Source organism: Hippocampus bargibanti, linkage group LG09 (assembly GCF_051943395.1).
Source record: "Hippocampus bargibanti isolate YZ-2025 linkage group LG09, ASM5194339v1, whole genome shotgun sequence".
NCBI classification, from domain to species: Eukaryota; Metazoa; Chordata; class Actinopteri; order Syngnathiformes; family Syngnathidae; genus Hippocampus; species Hippocampus bargibanti.
Window position 1 is genome coordinate 16,048,097 of NC_142742.1, and position 24,087 is coordinate 16,072,183.

General features: G+C 44.4%; 1 protein-coding gene across 1 annotated transcript in view; it reads right to left on the reverse strand.

Annotated features, from left to right (window-relative positions):
* Window positions 1–24,087, reverse strand: part of runx3 (RUNX family transcription factor 3) — a 30,829-nt gene that overhangs the window by 1,416 nt on the left and 5,326 nt on the right. The window contains exons 4-5 of the mRNA XM_089003897.1: window positions 13,078–13,221; window positions 4,606–4,680 (exon numbers count right to left, since the gene is read on the reverse strand). Coding sequence (XP_088860023.1) covers window positions 4,606–4,680; window positions 13,078–13,221 — 219 coding nt within the window. The remainder of the gene's footprint in view (window positions 1–4,605; window positions 4,681–13,077; window positions 13,222–24,087) is intronic.

The window sequence follows — 24,087 nt, forward strand, 5'->3', positions numbered from 1 at the left end:
TTTTCTCGTTGAGCGAGGTTTAGGACTCCATTTTCAGCGGTTGTTTTCATATGTTCGTTCAAACGGTGTGTGGTGTTACCTAGTTAAGTGTTTAGTTAAACAATATATCCAGCAATTATAGAATTTGGAAGTGTAACCAGTTCAGTTGCTTATTCAGGCTTTTGCTTCAGTAAATAGCACTTAAAAACTGCCATAAAAACATATTTTTGTAACCATCCAAAATGAGGCGAATAAACTTTTTTTAATACTTTGCATGGATGTGTGGCTTCAGCTGAGGTCTATGACATCTTTAACATCGAAAGAGATTGGAATCTAAAGAGATTGGAATCTAAAACTCGAACAAAATAAATTTCAGCAAGGTTGTGGAATTAGACAATAATCTTTTGGACTGGCCCAAGGTACAGTACTAGAAAGACACAGTGCGACAGCGGTGCCAAAACAATAACCAGTTTGCCAAAGTATAGAACAGTCTTGTGTGGACTAAATGTATTCGGATATATATTTAGTGATCAAACAAAGTTTCTTCTGAAACTGATTTTCAAGGGCCTACTGTATGCCTCTCAGTTCATATTGATACGTCATCTCCCCAAAGCCTCATGAAGATGAGTGAACATAACTCACCCCACACCACCACACCACACCACCCTCACCCCACACCCCACCCTCACCCCACACCACCTCTTGCTCTTCTAAAGTCAAAACAACATAAAAGATTTAGTCTTTGTCAGAGCAATGAAAAGAAGCTTTCTCAGCCCCGATGGGTGCTTTGTACAACCACAGACGCCTTGCTGGACCGTTGTTGTGTAACTCATCATAAATCGTACTCAAAAGACACAGATACAACAAAGGGAAAGGAGAAGGGAAAGGCCCAGAACAAAGAAAGCATTTATGACAATATCATATGAATTAACGTGTGTCGCAGTCAAAGACCTCTGAGAAGTGTCCTGACTCAACCTCATGGACAAATCCTCCAAGTAAAGACTGCGGTCTGACTTGACACATGGTAATATTTATTCAACCGAAAACATGAATAACAAGCAGAGCTGCAGGGATTGTTTTAGCTTCCCCTGTAATCTCAGCTCCTATAGACTAAGACCAGATCAACCTTCCGACCTAACCTTAGGCGAGATATCCCTCGCAACCCAGAATACGTGCGTCTGAAGCTTTGCCTGACTTGTTGAATGTGTTTAATTGTTACGCTGCAGAACGCCGACATATCTTGGATGGAGGCAATAAAGTCAGAAGCCATAACTGTAAACGCCCTCAATCCAGTTGACGCTCATAACAGAGTTCCTCATACCTGGTGACACCTGCTGCTTATACACACACACACACGCACGCACGCGCACACACACACACACACACACACACACACACACACACACACACACACACACACACACACACACACACACACACACACACACACACACACACACACGCACACAGTCCATTTCTTTTCACCGCTTGTGGCTTTCATGAGTTCAACATGCCCACATGACTGGAAGTGTAAAATATGGATTTGGATGGCAGAAAAAGGGATCTTGTATCAATGAAGCAAGCAGTTGCATGCTCTAGCCCTGAGGGGGGAAAATGCCAAACTTGCGTGCCACAGACTTGTTCAAATGTCTTTTCCCTGTGTCTGGAGAACTGAGCTCTGTTTTCAACTTAAAAACATTAATTTGCACTTTCCATTGGTTCTGCTGCGTGCTTTTTTTTGGTCCTCTTTTGGGGGTGACGGAGGGTCGTGGTTGGTGGGGGCTGTTACTTTTTCCAGAGTCTACAGGGCGCTGGAGTTCATATCTGATTTCACGCAAGGAAAATTCGAGCCTTCAGCTGCTGTTGATTCGGGCGAAGGGTAGTCGGCACACTAATTCCTGCCGGACTCCCCAAAGAACCCTGTCTGTCTTTCTCCCTCTCTGTCTGTCTCTTTTCTTCTTGTGTGCGTGCTATTTTTAGGTCTCAGGGTGCAGTACCGCCGAGAGGGGAGGGGTCCTGCGGGCTGTGGCGCGGTGAGGCGACGCGGCCCGCCACACACATGCTCCCCACTTTATTGGAGTTGGAGGAAGCGTGTTGGTTAAACTGCGGTGGGGATCGACTCCTGTGTACTTTCAGGGGTAACTGGACTGGACAGATATCACAACAGCGTAATGGGCTCGTGCAGTCTCAAAGATCTTGGCCGGAGTCCAAGAGGAGCTCGCTACCCCCCCCCCAAAAAAAAAAAAAAATCAACGGTACAGTACCTCCCTCTAGAGGACAGGACTACGCAAACTGTTTTGTCACGGAGAGGCCAATGTTTGCAGTCTGTTTTCTCTCTCTCTCCTAACCACGGTGCATACTTTCCTGCCCCCACCCATCATAAGTACAGGCTTCACTGTTGTGGCTGTGGTAACTGTGGTGTATCGTTGGCAGAGAAAAACTGAGACTAGTAGTAGCTGCTTGTAACCTCTGCATCCCCAACCACACATGATCTCCATTAGGCTCATCTGAAATGTGTTTGCAAGGACAGGAGAGGAGATAGACCCCAGAGGGCTCGCTTGGCACGGTCCAAAGTCTCTGATGTTCGCAGGCTACAAAGCGAGTAGCGAGGGAACCAGGACTTTTTATAAGAACACAGTGTTCTGTTGCTCTCTTTCCTCCTCTTCCTCTGAAGCGGAGCGGCACACACTTCTTTAATTCTGGGGTGGAGTCCCAAGGCTCAGTTTGGCTCAGCTCAAAAAGACCACTAGTCCACAGTGAAGCGTGCAACCCATATTGGACAGGAGGTTTGACTCATTTGCTTATGGGGAAAACTGATTTTGCTTGTTAACACGCAAGGAACGCTTGAAACGACCGTGTCTCAGTGTGGTGTGTGTGTGTGTGTGTGTGTGTGTGAGAGAGAGAGAGAGAGAGAGAGAGAGAGAGAGAGAGAGAGAGAGAGAGAGAGAGAGAGAGAGAGAGAGAGAGAGAGAGAGAGAGAGACTGTGTATGCATGAGGTAGTTAGTAAAGCTCCAATGCAAATCCAGGTGCTCACCTGTGAAATGTTTACATAGGCTTGATGCAAACTGTGACGGCCAGCACACAGGCACTGTTGCCTCAGGCAAATGAGGGAAGCAAAAGACGGGGGAATCATTTTCTCTTCTTTTTCCTCATACCTTCCTTAACATAAAATGTCAAACTCCTGTACCACGCTGAGGTTTTATTAAAGTCGGCGAAACCTCCAGTCTGAGGTTAGCCGGTTCTCTTTGAAGAACTGGTTTGGGTAACTACAAACTTGAATGTCATAACACATGCAATTAATGCTGATAACTGGGTGTGGATGACATAGTGTCGCCGCAGCCACCGCACTTCTGCTCTACAAGAAAAGAGCAGAAGTCCCAAGTGAACATACAGTAGATGATCTTTGTCTGTGTAAGCTCTCAGTCGTACAGGAGTGGCTGAAGAAACCTTTTCATCAGTAGATGATCTTCAGTTGTTCATTCAAGTTGTGATACTACCAGGCCAATGCGTCACATTGAATTCAAATAGCATGCAGATCTCCTGTGTGATGCACATTACGGCAAACCTTTTTGGTTGTGCCCTTTTTGTCGCATGCAATCAGAGCGAAAGACAAAAAGTGTGAATTAATCAATCAGCGGTTGCCTTGCATTTGTTTACCAGACCCTTTTAGCTAATTGCACACTTGCAACATTGATGGGATGGATTAGTATTGGATTTACCTTTATTAGTCTCACAGTCAAGGTACATTTCTGTATGATTTTTTGTTCACAAATTATTTCGCAAAAAAACCCTGAGCATTGGAAACCGACTTACACAAATGAAAATATGTCTGTATCAATCATTTTATTTATTCTATGTTGTCAATCGGCTGGCCAAAAATGATCTTGTTTGTTTGTTTTAAAGCGCTCCAGAAAAAAAGCAATGTTACCGGGTCAATGTAAAAGTTATTGTGATCCTTGTTTTTGCTTTTTCATCAACGTGTGTGTTGATGACTCGTTCCTTGTTGTGTGGCGTGGTGGTTGGTGGTGGGTCGGGTACAACTGGGAGAATAAGAGAGCTGTTTGACCAGTGAGAGAACCCAAATTGCCATGAAACAAATGAAAGAAATAAAGAGTGGGAGGGAAAGATGAAGATGAAGAAAAGTCAAGCAGGGTGGTGGCGTCCTAGGAATGTTCTGGCTGTTCATGGGCCCTACGGGCAAAATGAAACAAACTCCAAAACTGTCAGAATGGCACACCCTGCGTTATGCCCGCCTTTCCACAGTCTCTACTCTAATTTATGATTACTCTTTTGCCTTCTTTCAAGTCAGACAGACTTCACATTTATTTTAAAATCTCTGCTTTGATAACCAATGCTCCTGGGCTGTGCAAACAGATCCGTTTTGAGGCACCTCGCGCTAAAGGGAACTCGCCATACCAGTTATTAGTTGCCCTTTACCTTATGAGTAACAAATGAACCGCACGCGCACACACGCTTAGACACTATTGTGTGTGTGCAGTTAACAAAACACACGAGGCTCTTTAAATTCACATGAAATCGTGCAGAGCCATGCCTCTTGTGAGGAAAACGGAAAAAGGTCTGTATCGTAAAGCCAATTGAGATGTCAGATCTTGGCAAATTCTTACCGGGCCATGGTCTGAGATCCTCCTCCACCTTGCATGTCTTCAATGAAGGGGTGTCCATCTGATCTTGCCACAGCGCTGTTGAAAAACACAATTTGCATCCACATTACACGACAGTAAATTCTACATCCAGTATTTTGTGGTTGGTAGAGCAATGTATAAGGTGGTGCATGTACAGAGCCAGGAAGTCACTATCTGTACAATGTACGATATTTTCCAGTGTTTAGGCGCACCGGACTATAAGGCGCACCTTCAATGAATGAAACATTTTTCCAAATATAAATAAATATATATATATTTTTTTCAAATATAAGGCAGACAAGATTATAACGGTCTACATTAGAGGATGGGGTTACGCACAACTTTTTCTACAAAGGAAAATGGAGTCGGTGGCTGCTTACAAGACATGTTGTGGTTCAATACAGTATTACTTCACATATAAGGTGCACCGGCGTATAAGGCACACAGTCATCTTTTGAAGAAAATGAAGGCTTTTGGGTCCGCCTTATAAACCGGAAAATAGGGCAAATAAGGCTCAGTCCCAAAAAAACCTCCTACACAGCTGACCCATCAAACTGTCTTGGCATTTGGCGGTTTGGAGATGCGTCTTCCTGTCACAGGCTGGCCTCTGCTGACTGAGCAGTGGGCAGTGACGGCCGATTTTCTCACCCGAGTGAGAGCAGCCTTGGGGAAAACAGACCCGACGGGTCGCTCGCAGGCGAGACAATGGTGGGGGCAGTGGAGACTTGTGAAAGGCAGCTGCAACCCAGCCAGTCAAGCTGTCAAGAAGCAAGCGAAGGTCACTGATCCGCTGGCCCAGCGCGTGGGACCCTGCTTCGCACTCAACGGCCACACCGCAAGAGGGCTGACACAAATAGGCTCTGTTTGCACTTGGTCTGAAATGATGTGCTTGACTAAAGTCAGCTTGCACTGAGTTCGCTGAAAAACTCGAGACATGGACGTACACGGGCGGCTGAACATCTCTTCGACACCCAACCGATACACGACACGGGCAATAGTGTTTATCTATTCGATGCCGTAGGCAATGAAAAAAGGTGGAGATGCTTCTTCCTTCCAAGAACGCGACCAGATTCATGAGCATTACACTGAGATTTTTTTTTGTCATTCATGCACAAGAATATTCGCAAGGTCAGAGCCCACTGATGTTGACTCAGAGGTCCTGGTTCACCATCTTTGTTCTAGTCCATTCCCAAGATGTTTGATGGCCAAGCATGCCTTCTGAGAACGTTTCTATGCTCGGGCAGTCATGCTGCAAGAGAAACTGATCTCCGTAGAATTGTCCAAAATATCTTGTTGAAATTATGCATCTACAGAGTCTAGCCCCATGGAGTCATGTCCTCAGCAGATTAACTGAGTAAACCCGGTGTGTATTTGGGCAAATGCGGATGCCAAAAGCATGGAAGGGATGGAACCTGATGTTCATCTATCGCCAAACTGGGCTCAGCATGCATTCGACCCATGCTTCCCCTTTACTTCCTCTGCAAAGGACCCGAGAAGTCCTGCTCTATGGCTCACAATGGCAAATTCTTACATATAAATGGCCTTATTCAGGCTGACTTGGAAGCAGCTGGCGTGATTTGCTCAAGAAAATAAACATTTCCTTCAAATATTTTGATTGGCCAGCAGACAACATCAATACCAAAAGCACAGATTACCCCTGTTAATAAAAAGGCCCACCCCTGGGTGGAGTTGGGGTAGTGGGTGAGGCTGGGGGGGGGGGGGGGGTGTAAATGGGAACGAGACGACTGTATCACTAATAGCTAGCTTTGGAAGCATGGGGGTCAGTGGGTTGCCTGTCTAGTATTGAAGAGGAAATAAATGAACACAATATAATTTTTTTAAACTTTATGTTCAGTGGCTAGGAAGACCTTTGAGCCAAAATGGCGTCCGTCCTTGTGACGCCTGGTTCTTGAACGCCTCTCAGATGTGATGCGCTCGGCAAAATTAAGTGTGTCATTGAGAAACAGTCAAAATGGGCCGTTGTTCTGGCTTCCTGTTTCACTTAGGCCTTAGGCACCGCAACAGGGAGAGAATGCGAGAGCCAGCAAGAAAGAAAGACACCAGCGAGAGGAGAGAGAATAGAGTGAGCGTGCGAGAGACGTGATGAACATGGCCTTGGCTCGGTTATGTTGGACATTTGATATGTCTTTTGAGCCCTCACTTATAATGTGAGCAAAAACAAACACATAGGCTGAAAATTTTGAATTTATTCTCGAGGGCTTGTCACCCCCACCCCGCACTTCCTCTTTACGCCCAGACTCAATAGAGACTCTTCACGGTGCGTGTGTACTTTCTATAATTGCAGAAATATAAAACTCAGCTGAATGCTGATGTGAAATTATAACTCACACAAACAATAGCGGATGGTAAAATACAACTTGTTCTCACTTCCTCTTTTCTTTTTTTCCTTTTTTTTGGTTTTGCTTGAAAGATTTTCAACTCCAAGTAATCTTTTCAGGGTTAAAAAGAGGGTAACCACAAGAGAAGATTAAAGGCACCATAACAAATAAACTTCATGGCGGCCATTGACATACTGTATAAATAGTGTCGTGTTTTAAGAGCTAGTTCGGTTGCGTTGGCCTCAGAGAGCCAGCTTCCCTCTGAGGTTTGGCACCAATCTTGTTAGAGGGTGACGGCTACACTTTCACATCCCTGCCGTAGCTACCGGACGGTGCAAATTTCCTGACTCACTCATGCACCTAATTGGCTGATCATGTCACTTTGGATGTGCAAATTACTCCGATACTCTTGGCCATGTTGGTCGCAGAACCACCTCGAGGTTGCGGGGGCCATTCGACTTGTTTATGTGAAGTAAACACTGTGGTCACTGTGGACAAGGCGGGAGGGGCATGGTTATGTTAGGCTTCTTCTCCATCAAATGGGATTTTCTCAAGTCCAAACCAAAGGAAAAGGAGGCACAGCTGCAGCAGATGTGTGCCGTAGCACAGGAGGAAGTTGGGGAATTTGCCCCGAGTCTCCTTAATGGAGACAATGCAAAATGATTTGGAATGTCAAGGTTGAGTACATTACCAAATTGAGGTTGATCGTTTCTGCCTCATTCCAATCCTGATTTTATCATCATCATGCAGAGTGCTTAGTGAGACAAAAACACAGTTCTTATCAAAGCAAGTGACTCGATGGCAGAACGTATCTGATACTTGACTTCTGGGAGGAACACACACACATGCTCACTTGGGCTGTAGGGAAAACATTCAAAGTGATATGGCCAAATGTGTCAGGATTTTCTTTTGGATGTGATATACTATAGCTTTGCCTCTTCTTGCAAAAGAAAAAAAAAAGTTTTAAAAAACTCTCTAGGGGCTATGCCAAAGGCGTGTTGAGTTTTGCCTGGATTTAGCATGAAAGGCAAAAACTGGAATCCTTTACACTGTGATGAATATCACATTTTATAGCTATTGTTTATATTTATTTAAACATGCAGTAGTCGGGATTTTTTAGGGCAAATGTTCAGTGCTTAATTTATAGTGAGAGAGCCCCATTTGACACATGGCCTTTAAATCACACCTTTGCTCTTTGTATATCATCATTATTATTACTATTATTATGTGTTTTTTTTTTTGAACAACGTTGGTGACATTTACAGTTGCTCACAAAAAGCCGTTGTCATCATCCAGTTCAGTTCAAATTCTCCACAATGCTTTTGAACCTAGTAGTGGCATTACAGTTACTCTTTTTGCGAGGCAAGTGCCTATATACGAAGGCGAGGTCACAGTCAGATGCGCAAGGATTAACACGTTCTATATCACAGGAAGACAGCCAGTTGCCACCCACAGACACATGCAGAGCACACACAGACAATCTAGAATAACAATTTAGAGATCCTGAGCGTCAGATCTGCCTGACTGCACGAGGCAAAGCCTGAATTTTAAACCGCACACACACAAACACTCCCTCCGCAGTTTGCTGGGAATGAGCTACATGTCTAGCAGGCTTACCTTTAAAACCGCAAAAGAACAAAAACAAGCAGTGAACGCAATGTCTGCCAAAGTGCAGGAATCCTGTTAGTGCATGCACCGTAATGAGCTCTTAATTACCCTGTCTGTCTGGGAGACTTGTGAAGAATTTGCATTACTGTCTTGAAATTGTCTATGGATGTCTACTTTTTTTAGTGGGCCTCTGGGGAAAATTTTATTGTGTTTGTGTGTGTGCATGCGTGTGAGTGAATCTTGTGTATTGAGTAGATATGCGCAATACTGGAAATTCATACTGGACCCTCCACACCCTGCCCACCACCTTTTCCAGCTACTCCCCTCAGGCAGGCGCTACCGATCCATGCGCACCAAATCCAGCAGACATTTAAACAGCTTCTTCCCCCAAGCCATTAACTCTTTGAACAGTAGCCCAAATGGAACTGTATAGTGCCTCTTTGCAATTTTCTGATGATGATACTAGTGCAGTGTGTTCGACCGGAAACACATTTCTTGTGTGTTCTACATACTTGGCAATAAATATGATTCTGATTCCTAATGTGCTGGCAAGAAAAGCGAGCCACTATTTCACAGCAGAGGAGAAAAAGAAATAATTTCAGGCAAGGAAATGACGTGAGGTGACTTTACGTTTTGCTTGCTGTCTTATTTTTCCCCCAAATCTTCTTGTTGTCATGGTGAAGTTTTGCCATGTGTCCAAGAGCGAGTGAGAATTCCAAGTACCGAATCGACAAATTCTGACAGTGTCTGACTGGAGTAAAAGTCTGTTTATATGTAAACACCTCGTCGAAATAGGTTTTAATGGAAACTGCAGTTTTTTGTTTGAACTTGTTAAGCCCTCGCCTGTGCATGACTCCTTCATGTCATAGTATGCGGGAGCCAAATGCTCATTTCCCTTCCAAAGTTGTCAGCTCCTTTTGCAGTCAGCTCTCCCCGTATTTTTCCCTTTTTGCCAGACCACTGTCGCCATGTGGGATGGTTTGTTTATTTTTGATCAGGGCCTCCTGACCTTGTATCAGAGGTGTATCTAAGGAGAAATGCCAGCAACCGTAAACCAATGTGTGAATTTCAACACCCGAGACTCATTGTCCACATTTCTTTTGATTGATAGCGCAACTACACTTATGTCGCCACAATTCAAATTATGTTAATGATGCAACCAACACTTTGATGTCTGCGAGGGACAGCCAAATGTATATTGCAGCTGTAAGCTCAGTTTCACCACAAACGCGGCGTGTAAGTGCTTACAGACAAGGTGGGATGCCGCAGATCTGTAATTTAATTATTTTCAGCCCTTACCCTGTGGTATGCTATCATGACGGTAATACCACATATTAAGGTGTGTGGCTTTTGCAGCCGATCCCTTTTTCTGTCTTAATCACACACACCGCATGTAAAACGCCTCCGGCCATTGGCAGCACACAGTCCTTAACCCACACTGTTAGCTTCTAATGATGATAATGCCTTAAGTCTGCTCAAAGTACGCGTATAGTTGCAAATTCACAATGGCAACACGACTCTTCACACAACCCAGATGCTTCAATTCCTGAACTCATTTTTAAAAGAGGCAGAAAATAAAAGTGATGCTGTCTATCTCTCCGGGGCCTTCTCTTTCTTACTCTACCCGAAAACTTTTAGTGTACTTTTGCATGACAATGTGCAAATCTCCTGCCCAACTGGACACTTAAAACTGAGCATTGCATGGCATCTACAGTACTCGCCGAGTGCACATGTTGGTGATTACTGTCACAACTGTCTCTACCAGACCTTGAGAACTTCCGATGTTGTCACCTAATGTGTAGATTTAGAGACTGGTTATTATCTTGGATAAGCTGTCGTGAGTGAGTTTTCTGGTCACATTTGGAATGTCTTTGTACATTAGTGTGTACAAAAAGGGAAAGTGACAGATTAGACTCATGGTCATGATTGTATTAGTCTATTTTGTTTGAAATTATAAAATATAATAAGTAAACATCTTTTCTCATTGATGCAGAATAAGGCACTTTTGAATGTCATTTGCTAAAAGATAACTATGTCAGTCCTCGAAGTGTGTTATGACTTTTGGGAAATGTAATACTCTTGTGTACTTGTGTATACTGCATTGCTTATTGTAAACGTGAACCAATATTTATTTTTCCGGTAACAGGTTCCCGGGTGTGTGTGCGCGTGCTCATTACGTCGATCGCGATCTACTGGTCGATCGTGGAGGTAGTACTGGTCGATTGCAACGTGACCGTAAAAAACATTTGTCAGCCTATCAAACGTCCCGTCACTTGATTGACATACAGGGCAACCATTCAGATGACAACTGAATTTTTACCTTTAGGTCGCCGTGCATGCGTAAACAACGGCGCTAAACGCAGCAAAATTTACAAGCTAGTCAGCAAATTACCTCAGATTTTAAGCCCTTGCTAAAACATATGGTGATCAAAATGAGTGAGAAAGCTGGACCAAGTAAGGGGGCAAAACATATTACTTTCATACGGAATGGGAAAATGTGGAGCGCCATTTGCGGACTGTTCATGGAAAATACGACATTGACTTCCCGCCGAAAAGCCAGCTGAGAAAGAGAAAGGTTGCCAAACTAAAATCCCAGTTGTCCGGACAGCAGTCATTTTTCACTCAACATACTTCAAAATCGAAAGCCGCCACCGAAGCATCGTTTCGGGTGAGTCACGCCATCGTTAAAAACAATAAGTCCTTCCAAGACGGAGAGATGGTAAAAGAAGCATTCGTTAAAGCAGTTGACTCCTTGTTCAGAGATATTATCTTCAATCAAAGCTCTGCAGCTGTCAAGACATACAGCTACACGGCGCTGTGAAGCCACGGCTGAGGATTTAACTCAGCAAATGTGGAAAGACATCGGAGATTGTGAGTGTTCTCACTGCTGAAGTGCAGGGCTCATGGACAGTTCTGTAACTTACTCACACAGGAAAAGTACGCCAACATGAGGAAATGTGCTACCTCCTTGACTGCATTATTCGGCTCCACTTATTTATGTGAGTCAGCCTTTTCCTACATGAAGATCATTAAGTCCAAATACCGTTCCATCATGAATGATGAAGATTTGGAAATGTGCTTGACGCTGGCTGACAGCAGCTACTGTCCGGACTATGCATCCCTGGTTGATTCAATTCAGTGCAAGTCATCAAAGTAAACTCAGGTAATTACAAAAAATGTTAATAGTTATTTATTATGTTATGTATATGTAGTTATTATGTGTGTTGTGCAATATTGGCTTATTCAGTTATGCAAGGTACATCAACATACATTGTACATACAAAGAATCCTTAAAACATTTGAAAATAATTATGTTTTGCATTTTTGTCGTGGGTAGATCATTTTGACTTGGTAGTTTTTATAAGTAGCTCGTATGCTGAAAAAGTGTGAGCACCCCTGGTATAGACTGTGCAAACGATGTGCATGACTATCAACAATGAGTTGGAGACATGTGGGAGCTGTATAAAAGTATTTGTGTGATCCTTAGTCAGCTGGGAGATACTATAGAGCCAACAGTGTAGGTCCAATCTGGGGACTCAGTGCTGGGTAAGATGAACCCAAGGCCAAACAGTGGTGGATGGTTGTGATACACACTGATAATCCTGCACCCACTGCGCCCACACACAGTCTCAGGCTCACAAACAATCAACCCCCAACACAGCAACATGTTGATATGAAGGTAATGAGATTCATTAGCCATCATGAGAACTAAAGAGTGGGCGGGAAGAAGAGGGGAGCAAAATGTGTGTGTTTAGTCTGCGTGAGTCCAGACATGGAATCATGTTAAAAAAAAAGTATCAGACAGATGACAGAGAGTGAACACTCATCTTCACTCCAGCCATCACCCACACAGCTGTTCACATTGTATGCACACATCACACCACCTCCAAGCCCACTACCCTGCTGCGCTCATACAGTCCCCACCCCCAGTATTCAGCCAGTCTGAGAGTGACGTGATTGCCAAGGTAGCGGGCAGCTGTTACATTCCTGAGGTTGTCGTGTGTGGGGCGCAGAGGCCAACTTCTGCACCCACACCAAGTCGGGGCTGCCAACATCCGCCCCAGCACCTGGCCGCAGAGCTGCATGCTGTGGGGCCTTGGACCCATTCACGCAGGGCATGTGGGGACAGAGCGGACTTATTTTCAGACAAACTGCGCTCACAAAAGTGGGGTACACCTCAAACCCCTTTCACTTTGCTCGGGCGTGGTGCTGAAAAAAAAAGATCAAGGCCCCCCAAATAACAGAGAAGTGCCTTTTTGAAGGGACATTTCCCAGATAAAAGACTAGAACTGATATCAAGTGAAAATGGATAGAAAGTGAATGGATGGATAAAATCTCGCACTGGTCTGATAGAGCAAATGCTTGTTGCGGGGCAGAATTACTGGAGATCAAGCATGAGCCAGTCACACCCACTTGGTTCCTTAAAAGGCAAACTAAAACCTTGTCTTTGTCACGTGGTAAGTTTGTTTCATGGGTAGATGCAACTGAACATGTCAAAAGTGCTCACCTGGTGTGGTGCTGAGGTGGCTTTGAGGAAGGGGCCGAGGATTGTTGTTCACTGGACCGATCCGCATGGTTCGCTGGTAGCGCTCGATCTCTGACAGCCTGTCCGAGAATTGCTTTTGGGAGTCTTCCATTTTCACTCTGTGTCCTGAAAGATAAACAAGAGTAATCAAATGTTATTGCAAGAGCCGCATTGAGAAAAGTGACGGAGAAGATTCTTGTCATCTTATGCTACAAAAGATCATAAATCTAAAAAATACATTGATTGGGACTGCGAAGGCCGTTGTTACTTCAGTTTCCCAATCAGTCACACTGGATGACGTTAACCAAGGGGCCGATGTGAGTCTGTTTTCAACCTCCAAATGCCAAAATATTGTGAAGAATGCTCGGAGACCTTGAAATCCATCAACCAGACTTAAGTGATACTCAAACTGCAACTGCCGTCGTGTCAGATAACAGCAGTTCAAGTGCTCAAAATTATTTCCTGAGAATTGTCAGACGAAGAAATATTGAACCAACACAAATCCGGCTTTGACCGACGCAGCACTTAGTCATTGGGAAACTCCCTATCGAGCTAGAAGAGCATGCGGTCATCAGTATTTTGTGTTTGTGTGAACATGAGCTCACTTTTAGCAAGCTTCATTTCCATGTACACTCTCAGATGACTAACCCAACCCTTTGTCTTAACGTTAACAATTAAAAAAAAAAAAAACTCTTATCATAGCTTTTATGTGGACATTCACATGTCCGCTAACATGTACACACACCATACACTTTACATTTATCTCTACACACCTTAAACGTCCGCGTCCGGATGAGGTTTATTCCCTCTAATGGGAGGAAGAGATTTTAATGTAACTATCAATGCAGCAAAACCGTGTGTGTGAACCGGCATGTATACGTTCTGTGGTTTTCTCATTGGCATCTCTGCAGACTACCCTAATGTGAAGTAATGGCTGGATTTGAATATTTTATCACTATATAAAGGGGGCAAGACAGACGGACCACTATGGATTTTGCCCGTCCTTTCTCTCCCTGACCCATGGGCAATATATCTTCACTTGAAGGTTGACCCATGGGTAAAGTTTGATCTCGTTTACCGCTTTGTCCATTTGGTTGTGCCCGCCACCTCCCCTCCATCCACTCTTTACCAACAATATAGAAATATCAACCTCTGCATCCCTCCAACACATGTATGTAAAATGACACACAAAGTGTAACGGTGTGTGAGTATGTTGGGGGGGGGGTTGTGATATCATATAATCTGAAGTGCACGCTGGCCATCTTTTAAACATCACCTACTGTCCATGTGTGGAAAAAAAGAGAAAAAAAAGGGTGCACTTGTGACTCATATGTCTGAGCAGACACAGCAGTTGTGTTTTTTTTTGGGGGGGGGGGGATGTTATTCCGCCGATCAGCGCAGCCTGTAACCTTCCCTTGGAACATGCTGTGAACACACACTGGGATACACTACATGGACAAAATTATGGGACAACTGGCCCTTACATGTACCGGAAAAGAAACGTGTTTGTTGTTCTTGTCTTTCGAAGTACAACGGCTTCCATTCTCCTGGAAGTATTTAGCATCATTTTTTTAGCCATTTTCCCCAAAGAACATTGCATGCCTAGTGGTTGGATGAGGGTCAAGTGCCTCCGCACCAAAACACATTCAGCCATGCCTTTATGAGCCTCGCTTTATTCACTGTGGCACACTGGAAAATAAAAAGGCCTTCCCCAAACAATGCCTGCAAAGCCGGAAGCAAAATGTTGTCAGAAATGGTCTTGGTGTGTTCAAGAGGTATGGATTAGAATTCAAAGGAATTTGGAAGAGAACACCTTCCTCACAGTGGAGAAGGTTTGGATCTCAGATTGGGCCTTCCTGTGTGGATTTTGAACTTTCTCCCTGACCTTGAGTGAATACTACTTACAGTGGGGCCTTGGCTTACGAACTTAATTGGTTCTCAGACAGCGTGTGTAAGGCGAAAAGTGTGTATCCCAAAAATTAATTTCCCATAGGAAATCAATAAAATGAGAATAATCAGTTCCAGGTCTCCATAAAATATACTTTTCAACTAAATAAGCCTTAAAACTACACACAACATACTATATAATGAAAGAAATACACTGCACGATGCATGATGGTCGTTGATTGCTCTTAATTGACACCTGTTGCTTTCTGACTTGTAAGGTCTTACGAAACTGAGGCATCACATTATCATTCATTATGTTGATGATTCTCATAGCCACAGTCTTTTCTGGATGGAACTGTTCAATAAAAGCCTGCACATCACAAATTCTTCCATGCTGCTTTCAAGGATCGAAGGGTCACATCATGCCAAGCCTTTTCTACCAGTTGAACACAATGATACTGTCACGTTCTGAGCGTGACAGGGATATCTGACTCGTCGGAACGTTAATAAAAGGGGTTGGATCCCTAAGCAGGCGGCAGAGACGTAGGTGCTGGGAGAGATTTTATTACAACAAAAGGCGCAAGTCCGATGATTCCACAGACCCGACAAAAGAAGGCGGGCGGGGGCGATCCGTCCAGCCTATCAAGCTAGGCAAAATAAAATGGCACGCGGGGGTGAAAAAACACACAATCCCGGAAAGCAACAAACTTACGCGATCACGGCTAACAATCACCTCGGGCGAAGCAAACTCTTGTGCTGGCAAGTCCAAGACACTGGCGAGGCGTGAGGCGTCGTAATCATGTCACTGGTGAGGTGACAGCGACTCGTTGAAATGTCCCAGTATCGGTGATGAGGGGATTGACTGCTGCAACTGGTGGAGGTCAGGAGCGGCGGCCCCGCCCCAGCTGTCAACTCGTACGTGACAAGTTCGGTGTCTTTAGTCACGTGAAAGCATTGCGTAAATAACGTCTCATCTTTGTTTAAAGCTTTGTTGCGAAGGATGGTAGCAATGGTGGACTTAGCATATCAGTACCGGTTTACTTTATTTGTAGAATAGTAGTAGAAAGTTACTCTCACATGAAAGCCGTGGTGCGCACCTGTGACGCCACAAACGCACACCTCGTTCATGTTTCTCAATGATCTCCTTCTTCTCCTCGACTGTAATTTTGTTTTGTGTCTTTTTCGGCTGAACACGAGCCTGTGGTGGGGTCTTTTTTGGTCCCATAACAGCAAAAGTATCGTTCAAGACGATCGACGTGTGCACTCATAGAAAGGGGGTGTGGAAAGGTAGGCCGGCTGGGGCGCTGTTCGGTCGTGTGCTTTGGTGTTGTTCCGCCGAAGATTACTCCGCCACCCGTAGTGGGGGGTGTGTATCGCGAAAAGTAATGCTTAATCCAAGGTTTAATTTTCATAAATTTTATGTTCGTAAACCGAAAAGTTCGTAATGCAAGGTGTTCGTAAACCGAGGCCCCACTGTATGTTTGTTTTATTGTATTTTATCTGTGCTTATTTATTTATTTTTACCATGGTTTCACTGAAGACTAAACTGACCATATGTGTGAATTGATTGTGAATGGATGTTTGAGTGCCGTGTGATTGACTGGTGACTTGTTTGAGGTCTGCCACAGTCTTACCTATAGCGAGCTGGGATAGTCTTCAGCGAACCTGAAATCTAGAAAATTAAATGGATTATTAGATGTAAGGACCAAGTTATGCTACAAAATAAGGTGGTAGGGGGGGTTATTTATTCACTTATCTCCAAGATTTGGGTCAAATAAATACTCCACAAAACCCCCATTTTTCATGATAAAAAATCAGGTAATTTTACTGTTTCTTAACTTTTGCCGTTACATAAATAACCCACCAAGTTGTGATGACTTTTTTAGACCAAAAATTTGATTACTTCGCACCCATCTGTTTTTGGAGGATATGACTGATTAAGAAATACTTTATTTGACACTATTAGACACCTTTGATCTGTTTTTTTGTTAAACCACAATGGAAGGAAGGAATGATAGTCCGCTACTGTCACCCCCTTGCCCCCCTTTCCTTCTCACACGCACATTATGACACACATGCACACAGTCAGTCAGCCACACTGAGGCTACTGTCTGGTCTGGGGGCTGCCAAAGGGGTGGAGAACCGCCAAATATAGCCCCTATATATGTCCTTGTGTCGTTATTAAGAGATTTACACCACCTCAAAAGGATCAGGTCAGGGAAATGATACATCCCACCAATCTCTGGTTGGTAAAAAAAGAAGGTCAACAGGCAGGGGAAAAAAGATAATTGGCCAGTTTTTTTGAAGGCTGCAAGAGGAATAGTGTGCCTCTTTATAGTGATTATTCAAGATGGCCATAAGCGTGCACACACTCACACCCGCGGACGCACACTGGAATCCTGCTTCCAGAGGAAGGTATCGTTGGGTGAGAAGGTTATTTTGGAGGGGGGTTCATTAGAATGACACCTGGAGACCTTTATTAACAGCATGGCCCGTCAATGCCGTTAACACCTCTAATCAAGCGTAAGGAAACGTTAAACGCTCTTTCTCACCTTCAAATACGTTTGCTTAAACTCTGTCACCTAACCTGGATACTTCCCAGTTGAATAAATTTGAAGGCAGAGGACAGCACACTCATTCACTATGTTTACGAAACACACCTGCACTGATGATGATCAATTCTTTTCTTCTGAGGCCTTTCTTAATGGACTTTTGGTTCTTGTGCCCAGTTAACCACCACGTTCATATTACGACTGTGTCTCTGATTCATTGACTTCAGTTGCAGCAGCGTGTCTCAAACGACTGCCATTATTTGACTTCTACTCTCCAGGCCAGAGGGGTGCCGGAGATCCACTGCAGCCCCATTTCAGAGGGTTTTTTGTGGTCAGATGAATATTTTATGTGTCAGGGTGCACTTAGGAAAGAATGCCCTCTTTTTCTCGCTATGATATCATAACCACAAGATCGAGCTGGGAGACAGGGGCCAGTGCACACATGAGGCCTAAACAGCGGCGCTCAATATGCAGGCAAGTAGGAATGGACGCTGTAGATTTACTAATCTCCTTTCTGAATCATCTGAAAGCATTATGGAAGTCTATGAAGAACAAATAAAATGCTTGATATAAAATGTCTGGTATTAATAATGTACCGAGAGGAATGGGCGTGTGTTGTGAGTGTTATATATTTCCTGACAGTGTTTTATCTTGACTGCAAAATGACTTCCCTTCCAGTGTGCACTTTTGCGCTCGACTGCATTGAGCTATGAAAAGTTGTTTTTCATAAGAAGGGGTTGCTGCGGTATTTGAAGGCATTAAACAGCAAACCCGATTTAGTCGTGGCCAACTTTCCCTCTTAAAGCCCGTATCAACCCGACACTGAGACGGCCTTCGATCTCCGCGATCACCCGGCCCTCAACACAGGCGTCTCTGCAACTGAATGATCAGCTACGATGACCTATTTCCTTCCTTCATTCTTCTCTTGTTCCCTCTTTTAGCAATTCTCTGCCTTGAAAGAAGGAAAAGTGTCCCCATCCAACGGGAGACACATTTAACACAAGCTCGTTTTAGTAAAGGCCTGGGTGCTTTTTCAGAGGGCAATCTGAAACTCTATCTGGACAGCAAAGGACAATACGTGCTTTGGCCCCAACCCAAGGCTGTACTTAGTATATCTGAAGTGTAAATATTTGTATTTGCGTTATAAGTGGACTTGATAGGCTCCAGATTACTGGATACAATTGAAGTGAATCACACATTGAAATGAAAGCTATGTCTGAACCATAAAGTCGGTGCCTGGCATGATACAACCTTCATAGGAACTCGACGGTTAAGCAAAAGCTCAGCCGTGGAGCACCATGCGAAGGATTGTTCAATTGTTAAAGTGGAGCAACAGTTGAGGGGTGTGAGCAAACTTCCGTTTCAATAAGGTTTCAACATTTCTTGAGTAAAGTCATGCACACCTGTCTTTCTCTTCCTCCTGGGCCAGAAACAGCCTTGTTGCCACCCAGCCTGTCTTTCTTCGACTTCTCTTTTTCATTGTTGTTTTTTGTTTTGTTTGTTTGTTTTTTTTTACTTGCACAAACACAAAGCCCCGAGCTGATCACCGCAACGGAATCCGTCTTGGTGCTCCCAAGGCCACCAATCACACGTTGAGGTCTCTCAACTGCGGCAAATCAAAATTCTTGTTTTGAGGCTGACCGTGAAGGATGTGGTTTTTACCCTTGGTTGGTGATTGTGGCTGTCTCGTCTGACCATAAACGAGTCCGGTGCTCGACACATGAAGACGTTACACAACTGGAAGCTCATTTCCATCAGCATTTCGTAAGACTTTGAGAATTAAAACACACATTTTGCACATAATAGAAAAGTAGGGCTGCAGGATATGTGCAAGACAGCCAACTTTTATCATTACAAACATTCTGCTGTCTGTTTTCAACGCTATCTCCTCCTTCCTTGCCGCAGAGCTCCGGTCCCTCGGGCAGATGCACCATTCGTCTCAGGGGATGAGAGCAGTGTGAAAATCCCCCCTCACATCGACGGAAGTTGCTACATGAGACTGCTTGAGCAGAGCGCACAGCTTTCCTCTTCTGATAAAACGATAATGCTTCTTACGTGTCTGCTACATGTGTATGTGTGTGCGTGTGTAAGGGAGCAAGTGGCGGTGCCACACAAGGGCAGGCCTACGAGGAGGCAAGTTGAGGCAGGCAAAGAGAAGCAAGAGGTGACAAATGCACCCGGATTCCCCACCGACACAATCGGCGAGCATGATTCAGAGCAATCAGCTTGCTTTTGTGCTGCTGCTCTGTGTGTGTGTGTGTGTGTGTGTGTGTGTGTGTGTGTGTGTGTGTGTGTGTGTGTGTGTGTGTGTGCGTGCGTGCGTGCGCGTGTGTGTGTGTGTGTGTGTGTGTGTGTGTGTGTGTGTGTGTGTGTGTGTGTGTGTGTGTGTGCGTGTGTGTGCGTGTGTGCATGCGCAGGTTTGTGGCACTGTCTTCTGGAATACACTTGAGGCATTTAGGAGGATATTATAAGATGATTTTTTTACCCTTTTTCACTGGTGCTTGTGAAGTACAGTAGGCCCACTGGGTTCCAGTGACTCCATTTTAGATAAGCGGGACTACCTTTGCCAGTGATATTGTATAGCTTTAAAATGTCAAATGTGTTTGTCCGTCTATATACTGTAGTGTCGGGAGCATTGGGTGAAAAGTCAGACCTTACGAGGCTGCGCGAAGTGTAAAGAGCTTCTGTTGCTGTCACATAAATGCAATGCTAGTTGACGTGGGAAACAGCTTCACGTCAGTGCATACTATCTCACGACCAATATACCCCCCCATGTTCATGACAATTGAGTCCAAGTAAAGTGTGAAATTTAAAATGTGTGACTTTTTCCACCGTGCGAGCATGCACACACACGACGTGTCATTTTCACACTGGCACGAGATGCATGGTTACAAAGAACGGGGCTCTCTTCTTCTGTGATATTTCCAGTATGGTTTCACATGCCAAGGCTTCCCTGTGTGTTTACCTACAGGATTACAACCTTCTGTACTCCTGGAATGACAAAAAAGACCTTGCTTTACCTATTATTTGCTCACAGTTTCTAACCAATAAAGCCTAAAGAAATAAACATCCAAACCACATGATCGTGGTACACAAAGTCTTTTCCAGTAACCAGCAGGTGCTTACCCGCACCACACACACACGCGCGCGCACACGCACACACACACACGCACACACACGCACACACACACACACACACACACACACACACACACACACACACACACACACACACACACACACACACACACACACACACACACACACACACACACACACACACACACACACACACACACACACACACACACACACACACACACACACAAAACATATGCACACACACACTCCACTTTACCCCTGAGCCTGATGCCTCGACGGGAGAAAATGGTTTATTGTCATAATGCAGCGGAGGATAAAATATTCCCTCACTCATGGGCCATTTATTTTTGTAAATGCAGATCGGAACTTTTATTGAATTATGCCTGAAAGCTTGTAATGGGTCCCTCCTGTGTGGGTCCGAGTAAATATGGAAGAGCGAGGACACACAGAGCGAGCATTTTACTTCCCCCTAGTAGGTAAGTAAACAGGAAAGACCCTTGGCTGGTGCATTTAGCGGCTTGAGGGGGCAACGGAGGCCGGCCAGCGGCAGCGTTGGAGGCGTGTCTCGGTCATTCTTTCACAAGCTTCTTCTTTGGCGGCATACTTGCATGATCGCAATGAATTCATGGTGTTGTCTTGGGCCTCTGTAAATAATTTGGTAATTCATAGTGTGTCTGGGTGTTCTATCTGGCGTCAGCAAATATAGGGTGGAAATTTTAGTCTGAGTGGAAAAAGAGAGGGCACTTGAGCCTCAGGCTATTGTGGTTTTCACAGACATCAGCACAGAGCACATATTACATTCTGACTATCTTTCTTTCCCCCTTTTGGTTGAAAAAAAATGTTTTCTCTCCATTGCAAATTGCAGGTCCTCATAATCCATAAATTGGTCTGTTTTCTGTTGAGGTAACTGCTTCGGAGAAGCCATTTAGACTGAATTATCCAACAAAAGTGACAACTGCTGTCTGTGCCTTCCAATCGGCATGTGACACAAACGTACGGATAATAACAATTATGGTAATTAATCTGTTATTGAACTTGCAGTGAAAATGTATTTTAATTGAAGGTGCATTTTCAGGATTTGACGCAAATTTGATTTTAAGATGTTGTTAAAAATTCTAGTGAACATGTCCGACTACATTCCACTCATTTTGCTTTGTTTCTTATTTTTACAGGTTTCCGGATCCTTTTTTTCTCCTCTCGCCGTATGAGTGAATGCTAGTGAATGCATCAGGCGCAGAGAAGCCTGTGCAAGTCATTATGTCTTCGGGTTATACAGTACACCAGCCAGTCACAGCGCAAGGCATTAGCAGTCGGGAAAACACCCAGCACACGCCCTCCCCTGGCACTAATACACCCGCAGGCCCGTCTTTCAAAGACACCCATCTCCATTTTCAAACATCAAAGTTCCCTTTGAGAGAGCAATTCGCACCGAAGCCGAGCCTTTCATGTGATTTGTGGAGCAGGGGCGTGTCCCACAGCGAGCTGACTTAAAGAGATGGAAGCACCTGGCAGGTGCATGAGCTGCACGATGTGCAACCCCCATCCCTCACACACACACACACACACACACACACACACACACACACACACACACACACACACCCCCGCGCGCACACATGCACACACACGCACATGCACATACACACGGAGGATTAACAACAAACATCGAGCCTTTTGTGGACTTCATGGAACGACAGCAATATCGTAGGAAAAAGAAGTTAATATCATTGTGTGTCTATTTGCATACTTTGTACAGTATGTGTGCCAAATGCAAATAGCCAAACACACGCACACACACACACACACACACACACACACACACACACACACACACACACACACACACACACACACACACACACACACACACACACACACACATACACACACACGCACACATTTGATGGTGTTTTGTTGCCTGTATTTATTCGACTGGGTGTGTACAGCTACCAACAACTCCAGGAGGCGGACTTGGGGTCCCTGTATGTTTGCACGAATGAGTGTGTATTCATAATGATTTCAAGTGTCACAACCTGCAATGCCTCAAAAATGTTATCATTAATGACAGATATATATTGAATTGCTCGACATGTTATTTGGATGTTTAGGGGACTGCGAGCTTGTCAGTTCCACCGAAATAAAGTAGTTCCTAGGAAACGTTTATTTTCAACACTGTCTTCATCGTGAAAGAAAATTTACAGACCACTGACATTTTGCACTCACTTTTATGTTTGCCGCTGCCTCTAAAGTTGATATACAAAGACAATATTGCTTGCGTGAGAATAAAAATGGCACCATTACATTTCAACATGTTACCAGGGCGGCCCGGTAGTCGAGTGGTTAGCACGCTGACTTCACAGTGCAGAGGTCATGATTTCATGACCCGGTTCGGAACACTCCAAATTGTCCCTAGGTGTGAATGCGAATGGTTGTTTGTCTCTGTGTGCCCTGCAATTGTGTGTCCCCCGCTTAGTGCCCAAAGACTGCTGGGATAGGCTCCAGCAACCCCCAAGACCTAATGAGGATTAAGCTGTCTGTAAAATGGATGGATGGATGTTATTGGGGTTTTGTTTATACATTACCTCTCAAAGTGAAAACAATACCCAAGATTAGAAGTATTTATAAATGCTTCTCTGACGCTGACAAAACCCAACCTAACATGAATATCTCATATAATATTTAACCAAGTGTCCGCAGAGTGTCCGCATTTAACATTTGCTGTTATTTTTGTAGGTGATGTCAGTCGAGGGCCATCCAAAAATCTACCTCAAGTGCGATGACTTCATGAAGGTTCTGTGATTCATCTGACGGCAGAAAGCGCCGCAAAAACAGAAATGCAAAAAGCACAGCGCAGCGCAACGGCAAACTATGAGTATATCGTTAGCGGCTAATCTCATGCAGAAGTACGACATTGAGAAGCGCATCCAAAATACAGTTGGAGGATTCCGTGGTGAGAGGAAGCACTCGGGGGGGCATGTGGTGCGAGGGAACTGATAGCAACGACAACCTACTTCTTGGAGTTCTTCTTGTTGTTTTTTTTTTTGTTGTCACAAACTGCTTCTGAGAAGCAGAAGAGGGGGAGCTTTCAGTTGCGACAGTTGAGCTTCCAGTTTGGCCTGGGCAGAAGTTTGATAATATACGACAGATAGATCGAGTCGGGTGACGCATGCCGGATGTGTGATGAGGAAATCGGGAGTGAGGGAGACAAAAATACTCGGCTGAACATATAGCTTGGGGACATAAGTCCACGTGAATTAGCTGCTAGCGCCTTTCTTTCACCCCCAGTAGATGAGCTATGATATTTTTGTGCATGGTGTGGAATGACTTGCCGAATCCTCAATCGAATGAACAATCTCAGACACACCTTGAATGCTTGTGAACAGCTTCTAGCTGAGGCCGTTTTCCCTAAAGTGCAGTGAGCATCACACAAGCACAATTGGTATAGGCAAAA